Source organism: Fusarium oxysporum, chromosome IV (assembly GCF_013085055.1).
Source record: "Fusarium oxysporum Fo47 chromosome IV, complete sequence".
Taxonomy (NCBI): domain Eukaryota; kingdom Fungi; phylum Ascomycota; class Sordariomycetes; order Hypocreales; family Nectriaceae; genus Fusarium; species Fusarium oxysporum.
Genome location: NC_072843.1, coordinates 1441690 through 1452427, shown reverse-complemented (window position 1 = coordinate 1452427; position 10738 = coordinate 1441690). Strand labels below are relative to the sequence as shown.

At 47.1% G+C, this 10738-nt stretch overlaps 4 protein-coding genes across 4 annotated transcripts; 1 reads left to right on the top strand and 3 right to left on the bottom strand.

Annotated features, from left to right (window-relative positions):
* Positions 1-7: 7 nt before the first annotated feature.
* On the bottom strand, positions 8-1095 carry FOBCDRAFT_28502 (uncharacterized protein). Its single transcript, XM_031179527.3, has 3 exons — positions 989-1095; positions 506-917; positions 8-455 (listed from the first exon to the last, which is right to left on the bottom strand). The coding sequence occupies exons 1-3, from the start codon at positions 990-992 to the stop codon at positions 131-133; spliced, it is 741 nt and encodes a 246-aa protein (XP_031045414.1). The 5' UTR covers positions 993-1095; the 3' UTR covers positions 8-130.
* A 1153-nt stretch (positions 1096-2248) lies between these two features.
* FOBCDRAFT_220399 (uncharacterized protein) lies at positions 2249-2745 on the top strand. The gene has a single exon (XM_059609557.1). The coding sequence runs from the start codon at positions 2453-2455 to the stop codon at positions 2735-2737; it is 285 nt and encodes a 94-aa protein (XP_059467071.1). The 5' UTR covers positions 2249-2452; the 3' UTR covers positions 2738-2745.
* Positions 2746-3862: 1117 nt separating this feature from the next.
* On the bottom strand, positions 3863-4415 carry FOBCDRAFT_318096 (uncharacterized protein; the record flags this gene model as incomplete). Its single annotated transcript, XM_031179530.3, has 1 exon — positions 3863-4415. One exon carries the CDS (start codon positions 4413-4415, stop codon positions 4038-4040), a length of 378 nt encoding a protein of 125 aa, XP_031045417.2. The 3' UTR covers positions 3863-4037.
* A 1588-nt stretch (positions 4416-6003) lies between these two features.
* On the bottom strand, positions 6004-8101 carry FOBCDRAFT_180455 (major facilitator superfamily domain-containing protein). The gene is made up of 3 exons (XM_031179531.3): positions 7728-8101; positions 6683-7669; positions 6004-6627 (listed from the first exon to the last, which is right to left on the bottom strand). The coding sequence occupies exons 1-3, from the start codon at positions 7931-7933 to the stop codon at positions 6075-6077; spliced, it is 1746 nt and encodes a 581-aa protein (XP_031045418.2). The 5' UTR covers positions 7934-8101; the 3' UTR covers positions 6004-6074.
* Positions 8102-10738: the final 2637 nt, after the last annotated feature.

Here is a 10738-nt window from a genome sequence, read left to right as displayed (position 1 = left end):
TAAATGAATAAATGCACGGTTTATATCGTAAGGCGAACAGAATGTCGAAGTGCTTTTGAACTCGGACATGGCAAGGAGAATCGTTATGAGGTCAGAACTGGCGTTAACAAGATCGAGCATGGAGCGGGCATCATGTTCGGTCGCGGACAATCCATCGCTTCTTCTCCTTGGGCTTCTCCTCGACGGGAGCACCGGCGGCGGCACCCGGCAGCATCAGGCCGTGCGAGTTTCGGTTCGATTCATCGTCGTAGGGAAGACCTCCGGACTCTGAGGCCTCCATGCCGGGACCCCAGGATGGTCGAGATGCGGAGCCGGAGTGCTTCTGGCCGAGATGAGTCTGGCGATCCTTCTTTCGCAAATAACGGCGACGCCAGATACAGGCGCCGATCCAAATGGCTGCGATGCCGACAACGAGAACAACAATCATGATAACCCATTGCCAATGGTTGGAGATCCTGATTCAGTTAGAACAATTCAAGGTGTTGTAAGTCAATCGTCAACATACCAATCACCACCTCCATTGTTAGATCCAGCTCTGCTACCAGCTGTTGATGATGCATCGTCACCTGTCAAAGTCGTAGAGCCAGTTCCAGTTTTCTTTGTTGTTCCTCCATTTTGAGCAGTCGAAACGCTACACATGCTTCGGAACCAGCCAGCGATTGATGAAAGGCCCTTGGGATCCGCGGTACATGCGTCATCGCAGACGCCCGTAGTGGCGGTCGAGAAAGCGGCGACTCGTTGGTCGAGACAGAAACATTGCGTGTAGGCGGTTGGGCCGGCATCAGCGGCTACTTGAGGAGGAACACAGGCACCGTTGGCATCGTAGAGGGGACCGCAAGCGGCGGCGCAAGCGGGAAGGACCTTCTGGTTGTTGAAGGGAACGATGGTGGTGACGGGGGCTTCACCTCCTTGTTGGGCTGTTCAAGTTGAGTGTCAGTATGAGGGGATTTGCGAAATCGACCAGGATTGAAGTCGAAGGATGACGCACCCATTTTGACGAAAATTGAAGGTCAGTTAAGCCCAGTTCGGAGAGATCGATAGTCCAGGTCGTGATTTGAAGTCGAGATCGGTGTCGAAGGGAGAAAACGAGCGACGGGATCGTGAGGATAAAAGATACGATACAGACACAGACAGTAACGAGAGACGAGGATTAAGGTTGTGTTCAGTGGAACCGGGGGCGGGAAGTGTCCTTTGTATGTATGTGTGTATGTGAGGGAGGCAAGACAAGGCCTGGAGAGGTAGGTATGTACAGCGTAGAAGCGGCCTGGAAATGCTGTGTCTTTAGCCAAGGCTGGCTTGCGTTTGTGCAATACGCTATTGAAAGAGTCGTGTCGTCACCAAACCACTTTGAGTAGAGGGGAATAAACAAAGTCTGACTGTAGCCAAGCCCAGCCTCTCTTCTTTGTCTTTTCCTTTCTTTTAGGGTCTGAAAGAGAACAATGAGATCAGACGGCCCAGTAGGATTCGGTAGTTGGTCGAAAGAAGGATCGATTTCACTTGCTGATCGATAATCGATGTTGATGAGATGGCTGGGAAGAGAGAGGAAGAGAGAGAAAAAAGAGTGGGTGGGAGCAAGTCACAGCAGTGAACAACAGCCTGCAGCCGGGGAAAAACTGGGTCACTATCTCACTGTAAGCGGCAGAGTCGGGCGACTTTGTAGCGGGACAAGACCAGGGCCAGGGGTGTTTTGGTGTTTTTTCTGGCAGCGGGTGCAAGGGAAGGGGGAGATGGGCCCGTTTGTCTTTGTCTTGTCTCGTCTCGTCTCTTTAGATGCGACGGTCTTGCCGAACTCGGAAATGGATTGGAATTGTGAGGAGATGACCCGATGATAACATTTGGAGGGGAATGCACAGTAAAATGAATGTCACCAAAGCATTCACCTGCTATATCAAATCTGGAGAAAACTGGAGGGAGGGAAAATTCTTGGAATACAAACATAAACTTGCCGCGTAAGTCAACTCTGGGCACTGTCACTGGATGGCAGCAGCCGCCCAGCCCCAACCCCAACCCCAACCCATCGGTACGAGAACAAAAAAAGACCGCGCCGAGTAACTTGGGTCGCAGGTATCTACGGGAAGCCCGGATGCCATCTACATATGGTGTCGGTACATGGACCCCATGTATCTTATAGGTAGTTCAGGTATGGTTGTATCACGCGGTCGAACCCAGTGGCCAGGGCTTGGCGGGCTTGTCCAAAGACAACAAGAGAGTTTCTGTAATCATCGGTAACTGTATTTGTATTTGTACTTGTACTTGGATGCATCATGCGGAGAAGATGATTCTCACCAGAAACGCTATCTTGCATTGCATACATATAATGTCTGCCCCTTTTTGCGTCTCTTTTCTCTTTGTTTCTGGTTTTTCCGTCTCGTTTTGTTTACTTGGCCCTGTCTTCGTCCCTTACAGTAGAACAGGAAACGTCTGAGAGCGTCTCAGTTTCAGCACAACATTGATGAGAGCCCACAGTCTGTATCATCCATTATCATGGTCCGTATTAATGTTGAACTGTATGACTGTGCCACCTCGTACAACGACATTACCGTTACCGTCTGACAGGCCTCTCGTCATCTCGTGTATAGGTAGACAGGCACAATCTAACCATTTCTGGTTGTATTATGAACTACTGTCCATAGCGGCAGAGGCCTCGAGAGCTGAACTTATTCCCGGGTGCCAAAATGAAGTCTATAAAGAGGCCTCTAAACCCGGGCTAGGCTACCTAAATCTTTTTGTCAGCTAGACCTGAGGTCCCAAGTTTTATTGACTTTCTTTCAGTGGGAGACTACGGTAAAAAAGAGCCGAAATCGTGCCCAGCCCAGGCCATTCAGCGGAGTTGCGTGCCTGAAATAGTGTTTCCCCACTGCTACCCTTCAGACGATTGGCTGGATTTTGGGTTTCTCCGTCATTGCAATTTCCGATGCGTGCGCCTCTTGTTCTCATGTTGCCCAACAAAGAAACCTCATGATAGAGATTTATCAGAAAACGGCAGGTCAATTGTGTTCTAGAGTGTTATCCCCTGCCGAGAACAAGATTCACCTGTATCTTACTTTTTGAACTGCGACTTTGAGACTTTGGTATGTGATTTACTGTCCCTTACCTCGACACCATCTTCATGATGTGATGTGGTACCCCGATACGAATACAGTAATACAACTTTAAATGCGCTCAAATACGAGAAATTCCATCCATCCTCAGCAGCCTCCATTTGGTGAGATAGGCCTTGAGTATCCATACTTGGCGGTTTATGCGTGCAATATCGACAGCCATGACGACGACAGTCAGCTCAGCCTCTAGCAGTCATTTGCAGTCAATGCTCGGCAGTCAAGCCATGATATAGCTTCCGCCCTATTCTTCAAGCCTTCCATTAGCTGCACCGTATTTTAACCGTCACATTGAGTTCATCATGCACTCCACACCAAGCCATCGCCAAGATATTGCCTAGACTAGAGTATCTTGGAACCTCATTTCTGGGCATGCCATTCATGTTGAGAAAATTGTGTTTTAGTTGACTGCTAGACTTGGTCATTCTATGATATTTATTGCTATAAAATGTATGTTAATGTCATATTTAAACCTAAAATCTCTATTCTTGACCATTCCCGACTTACAATGAACCATCTCATGACGTGCATTTACCCACAGTTTCAATCAAATCATGTGGTCACTAGCTTATTATTGCTTCTATCAGAGCATCTAGAAAAATAACAAACTTCTCAACATGTTCATCTAGCGTGTCAAAGTCTGGAATTTTACGTGACAGATCCTCCCTGTCAAAGAGGGTCTCTAACCTGTAACATATCAAAGTGGATGAATAATGTAAAACAATTGTCTCGGATTAATATCTTGGTCCACAGTCTGATATCCTCAACATTCAATCTCTCTCTCAAACGTCTCCATCCTCCTCTAACATTTGACCCAGAGTAAAATATGACACCATGAAACGCTAATCGTCACTACCAAAAGCCCCGGACTCCAGTTGATCGTGTTCTCCAACCTGGCTTCATCGAGCTTTTTCGCCTGGTTTGTGATCGCTGTGTCTATCATTTCTGGATGTTTTTGCCTTGGCCCTTTCCCTCCCCTTTACCTTTGCTGCCAGGCTGATTCTCCCCTTCAGGCTCGTTGAGCTTTTCATCAAAGTCTTTAGATACTTCTTCCGGGCAAAGTCTTGGCTCGTGATCAGGTAATGCAATTAAAACGGGAGGCTCGTCCTTGCGCTTCTGATTTTTATAACGTTCCATTGCAGGCGATTCTGGTTGGCTTGATGCTGCCTGAGCATTGCCTCCTCCACCTGATGTGGTCTGCGTAGATGAATTTCCACTAGATCCATATGGCTTCCCATTCGCCGGCTGAGAGGCTTCTCCTTTATTGCCAGCCCCATTCTTCTTTAGCTGATTAGCCTTCTTTGACTGATCAGGCATGATGGTAGGCAGATTCTGTGAAGACTGATGCCAGAGTGTGTGAAGAGTGTTTCCAGGTTATAGAGCGTTATCTTAAACTTCAAGATGAAAGTGTTCTTAGCGTAGACGAAAGTCTTTAACAAGTTCTTGGTGATCATATCCAAGGGGGGAATGTCAAGAATTTATAGTCCGAGAGAACAAGAGGCTCTCTTATCCGTTTGTATTGCAGACAATGCAAACTCTCCTAACAAAACTTAAGCATGACCTCTTATGAATCTAGTAGTAAAGCAGACTGCTTCATACTCTGCTTGTTGGCTCATTGCCAGACCGCAAAGTATGGTCACTGGTTACACCGGGATGCTCTGGGATCAGGGTTGAAGTTGTATCGTCGTTGATTCATCTGGCAATCGAGCACTCAGGGCGCAATCTGATGTTCGCGCACGCTACTGCATGTGTATCATATCCTGGATAGTATGGTCGCGTTGTGGGATAGTACGCACTCACTCTTGTCTGATTGCTTGGTGAATCAGTGAGAAGGGGTTGTAGTGCCATGCATCTAATGAGAGGGGAACAACATATCTCTTTGTTATGAGGGCGATTTGTTCAGTGATAGCTCTGAATCTGCCTCCTTACGCGTTCACCAGACTGTCATACCATATCTCAGCAACTTTTCAAATGCGATCATTGTTCGGGCCTTTCTGCCCTCGCAGTAGTAAACGCCCATGATAATGTCTGCCATCCATTACGGACAATACATGAAGCTAGGGGTAGTGACGGATGAGATATCAGTCAGCTTATCCATACATGTCAAGACTCGAGGTCCCGCTCGGTGATTCTCATGCGGCTACCCATTGTCTCAATGCGTAAAGCCGTCTCGACTCTGGTCTCCAGTCAATTCGCAACCGCCAACACCCTCAACTTGCTGAATATCTCGCATCTTACGCAATGCGTCCCACAAGGTGAAGCAGTCATCGATCTTGTGACCACGGGCGATTGCAGAATGAATCAGCTATAGAGCATGAGGAGTTTCCCAGAAAATTTGTAGATTAGCAAAAAGAGACCAGAGCCACGCATGATGCTAAAGGATTTTCAGTCGCGCTATTGATTTGGATGTTACACAAAAGGCATGTGAGCCTATGAGCGTAGCAAACAGGGACGGCAGATGCAATGGCAAACTCACGAGGTGAGGTGTTGATGCGGGTATCCTGAACAATATGCGTATCGGCATGAATCAATGTCGATACCCGTCTAATTAATGCATAAGAAGAAATTTGAGACCCGCCGGTATTATACGCTCGTAGATCGCTTTGTTATAGATGCACAACATTAGCTTGCTTCGATATCAGGTTGTTGAGAAAGAAGCGCCGAGAACCCGATTGATATTCGACTGACGGGGCTCTGGGATTTGAATTCTCCCTAGAGTCATTGAACAGTCGATCATATTTCGTTTGTGAGCTTCCTTATTACGAAATCTTATGTTTCCTGGGCTATAAAGTCATTAGCTAGCCTTACAAACGACTTCACAGGCTGGTGAATCACGGTAAGGATAAATCGCCAAGTCTCAATTTTGCAAACGAGAGATTGTATCTTAGATAAATCACTTTTGGTTCTTGTTTGTCGATCCACCCACTGAGACTGCAAAGCCTCCAAGTTCAATTTATTTGATGCTCCTAGCACAATCTAAAAGACATTACCCTTAGTCTGCTGTCTGTCGATCGGCTTGTTACGCCAGACAATGACACAGATACAGATCAAAGGCAAGAAAGCGCAGCCGGCAATGACCATCTCGCGCTGTACAACTCCGTAGGCGTGAACGACGGCATCTCGGATAGGGGTACCTATAGGGTCGGCCATCTGCAGCTTCATGTCGCCGTAGAGGGCAGCGGTTTGGTTCTTGGCGTCCTGGGGAAGAGCCTTGTACATCTCCCTTGGTAGGTCGTTGGTCCATAGAGCGCCAGAGATGCCGAAACCGATGGCCTGGCCGATGGAGCCAAACATAGAGTAAAGCGCGAGCACAACGGCAATCTCCTGGTGGGTAACCTGAGTCATGATGGCGAGAGGCCCGGTCATGGCCCAGATACCACCGCACACACCATGGAAGACCTGGCACATGACAAGGTAACCGATGTCGTTTCCAGGCTGTCGGAAGTGAATGAGTAGTGCAGTACCAAGGACACACCAGGGGATGCCGAAGACTGCAGGCCAGTAGTATCTTCCATACCAACGGAGGAAACTGAATGCCATGTTAGCAGAATGGTCAGTTTGGTAGACGGGGTAGCGGAACTTACAGTCCGATGAAGGGTGCCAGAATAGTTGAGGTCACAGAAAATGCGTTTAGAGTGTAACCAGCGGTAGCGATGCTGAGACCATGGACAACCTGGAGGTATGAGTTGTAATAGGTGTCCCATGCAAAGATGGACATGTTGAGAAAAGCGCTTAGAAGGCAAGCACCTAGGATGGTTCGGTCCTTGAGAAACTTGAAAGGCACATAGGGTACCTTAGCATACCACTTCTCCCAGGCAGCAAATCCAGCAAGGCATACAACGCCGACAACAAGCATTGCGATGATATAGTCAGTCTTCCAACCGTTGGGAGCGCGAGTGGCAATGTTGAGAGGGGTCAGAATAAGAGAAAAGCCAGCAATGGTGAGGATCATGCCAACGATGTCAAACTCAACGAAGTAGTACTTGGTTGAGTCCCAGATACTGCGCTGGCTCTTCTCTGGCAGGTATCCAAGCTTCTTAGCCTTGATTTCATGGTACATGAAAATGGCAGACACAGGGATAGAGAAGAAGACAAGGATGATACAAAAAGAGCCGAAAGCCCAACGATAGGTTGAGTGCTTGAAGAACAACTCTGCGATCTTAGGGCCACCGAAGGTCGAAGCAAGTCGGGGGCTCATGTAAAGGCCGAACATGATCATACGGTTGCGAAGAGAGGTCATATCTGAGAGAACGACATCGATAATGTAGCTTAACCCAACGTGGCCAACCCAGTAGAAGGTGTGACCAGCAGCGTAAGTCTCGACATTCTTACAGCAGGCCTTCATAATCATTCCAATGATAATTATCAGAATCATTAGCAGGAACCCCTCGTTTCGGCCGCGGATATCGATGATCTTGGCAATGGCGAGCTTGCTGACACCCGCAATGATGGATCCGAAAACACTGGTAATTGCAAGCAGGCCGTGCTGGCTGAACGAAGAAGTGACATATGGCACCAAGCTGGAGTGAACAGCCTGAAGTAGAGTGTCGACGAAGTTGACCAGGTAGAGGCTGTATCAATGTTAGCTGGTTCTCGTTGGCTTACAAGTCGGAACATTGGAGAGCATACAATATGAAGACAGCCCACATCATACCAGGAGACCAGACTTTGGTGATGGCCTCAACACGCTTGACACCATCCTGCTTAATCTCGGAGCTATCATCGGAATCATGCTCCTTTTCCTTGTCGGGGAAATCATTGATGGTATGGTTCTCAGGCTGTATCTGCTTCTCGAAGTCGCCCTGGACTTGGGCTGGGCTAGTAGAAGCGGCCATTTTCTCTTGATGAAACCTTCGAGCTCCAATGATGACCAGAGAGCTGGGAATAGAGTTGTAAAGAAGGTTAAGAAGTACCACGAGTGGGTTGCACTTGGCTGGGGCCCTTCGTACTTAAGGCGGTGGCATGAAGGAACATAAATGCAACACAGGAACGTGATTAAGGCCGCGGATTTATAGACAGCGTTACATTCTCCAGAAATATTCGCGACATCCCGTCTCGTCTCGTCTCTTCCTCCATGAGTGGCAAGACAATGGAACGGACTGTCCATCTTCTGGGTCTGTAGGGATTAGTCTTGCACTGGACCTGTCCTGTAGAGATGCCAGTGCCTTGTTCCGGAAGTCGGACTAATGCCAAGCTCTTTTACAGAGAAAAAGTTCGCAGAGAAGGGCCAAGAAGGGTCATGGATTCATGGTTCCTGTATTGCAGTGGATAATTCTGAGTGGAGTTTCTGCGGTAAGACGGATGAGCACCCTTGAGCATCGGAGAGAACTCTAGTGCCAGGGAATAATTCTTTGTTCTCATTGGGAGAAGCTTGAAGGATTCATGTTGCTAGATGATCACTTCCGCAACTGGTCTAATACCGAGCTCTGGCCGCTGCAGAGGCTCTTTGCGATTCAGGGATGCTCGCCGAAGTTGCCTTTATCTGATCATCAGATAAGCCGATAAAGGAGGATTTAGTGGAGAGGCCCATCGCCTAATCCAAGCCGGTACAAAGGATCCCAGCATAATGAGTTCATGACCGATGCCGTCGGGTGAACTCTCATAGTCCGGTCCTCGACAAGAGTTGCTCGAGTTGATATAGATCTCTCGCAAGCACGAATCAGAAACTTGATGACCCGCAATTGATCAAATCTGTTATTCTCGAGAATGTGATTTAGCTGCATGTATGCAGGGTTTAATCCTGGTATGATCAATTCTTGACCAGTTCGCTTGGCAATTGTCGTGAGATCAGTTGAGGTAGCCTATTAGCTATCCGTTTAGTTCCGGACCCGAGAACGAATTCTTCGATCAAGCAGCCGACGAACTAGCAGAGTTTTACATACCCGTTTGAGGCCGTGGTGGGTTTAAGTTGAGGCGCTTCAGCCCTGGCGGCTCTTTCAGCCACCAGCGACTGATCATCTAGATAAGATAAGATCTTATGAAATAAGGTTTCTCATGTTGGTTCATTGCAGTTCCCTGTCGCTTAAGCAGCCCTTGTCCGTGATGTGTGTTCTGCGTAACTGCAGGTCAACGAGATAGTTCTTCTGTTGTATTTGTCAGAAGATCGTGATGTGGAAAGGCAAAATCAGTTGCTATTGAAATAACGCCTCGACCCTCAACGCGAACTAGTAGGCAAAAGCGCGTTGTTTCCGGTGGACAACATGAAGCCATCGCCTCCAGCCAGTGGAGAGCTAAACTGAAGATCCTGGGCAGTTCCACATCGTCACGGGCCTTCCTCGCTAGCTCACCATGTTTTCATGCGGCCAAGAGGGATGGAAACGGAGTTTACCGATGTATTGGAGTCTCGATACAGTGGAAAGTGGAGGGTTTGAAGAAGAAGGATTCTTTTGCAGTGGAGCCCTCTGGCCTTATACGACCCTCGCTCAGCCAATTCTCTTTCTTGTCTTAAGGTCTTGCCTTAAAGATCGTTCGAGTAGGCGTGGGGGGCTTGAAGATAATCTAAGCTCCATCTTGGCAACAGCGAAATAAGCAGGATCGAGGCGACTCTTCCTCGGAGATGAATATCTTGACCGATCAGAAAGTCGCCAACAATGGCTCGTCAAAGCAATAGGTAGACCGAGCTTCATCGTTTTAGCAGTAAGATATGGAAGAATATAGTCTTCTTTTCCGAGAGCATAACTCGGGCTTTCTTTATTCAGAGATTCTATCTGACTTTGAAAACAACCATACATATACGATACCGTACCAAACTCTATCAACAGCATTTACTCGTGGACTTGTATATAAGAGATTAAGGTATACAGTAGTAAAGATCTCTCATGATATACATTCTGTCAAATAAGTCGTTGATCATCAAGAATATCAACTGAAAGGTCTGGATCTGAAGCAACAAAGAACGGTACACGTGTCAGACCTTTGATTCAGTGATCGCTACAGGTCTCTGACTTCTGAGACAGCCTTTGCATAACGAAGGCTAGTTTGAATATATTGTTCAAGGAACCTTGTCAAATGGCATGCATGATAGCATGTCATTGTATCTCACTAAACTTTAGAATCTTATCCGGTATGAAATACCTAAAATGGGTGACACTTGACATCAAAAGTTTCCTTGACTGTTTTCTCCACAACATAGGCTTAAACTTTCCATAATAAATCAGCGCAACGTCTTAAATGAGCCAGCAAACGGTGCGATATTCGAAATGGCTAAAAGTAAGCTTCACATACCAATAGAGTCACTCCTAACAAATGGGTACCAGGTGCTTCAAAAGGCACTAGGTAGGTAGCAGAGCATATTTCTCTCGAAGGTGGTACTCCCCATACATATGTGATCCAGCGTTGGCAATGTGAAGGATCTTCCCCAAGATAGTGAAACAGCTAACAAAAGAGGACTCTGAAGTGTGAACACACCGTTTACCCTCATGGGTGGTGGTAGGGGCCTCAGAGTATATATGATTGAATTCATACCTTAATGATAAGGGCCAATGAGTATTGAAAGTGCTCAGTCTTTTACACTTTGAGCTCGTGTCTGTTACCAGAAATTTTCAATATACATACATAAACTTTTGAATATTGTATAATACAAATTCAAAGTGACTGTCTAGACTCATATAAATAAAGGACTTCACTTTTTACTACCTAGA

Excerpts from the sequence above, each read along its gene's own strand:
- FOBCDRAFT_28502 (XM_031179527.3), bottom strand. Across the intron at positions 456-505 it reads AACAATGGAGGTGGTGATTG|GATCTCCAACCATTGGCAAT; the intron begins GTATGTTGACGA and ends TAACTGAATCAG.
- FOBCDRAFT_220399 (XM_059609557.1), top strand. The coding sequence starts at position 2,453 with ATGAGAGCCCACAGTCTGTATCATCCATTATCATGGTCCGTATTAATG.
- FOBCDRAFT_180455 (XM_031179531.3), bottom strand. The coding sequence starts at position 7,933 with ATGGCCGCTTCTACTAGCCCAGCCCAAGTCCAGGGCGACTTCGAGAAG. Across the intron at positions 7,670-7,727 it reads ATGTGGGCTGTCTTCATATT|CCTCTACCTGGTCAACTTCG; the intron begins GTATGCTCTCCA and ends ACATTGATACAG. Across the intron at positions 6,628-6,682 it reads CTGGCACCCTTCATCGGACT|TTTCCTCCGTTGGTATGGAA; the intron begins GTAAGTTCCGCT and ends CATGGCATTCAG.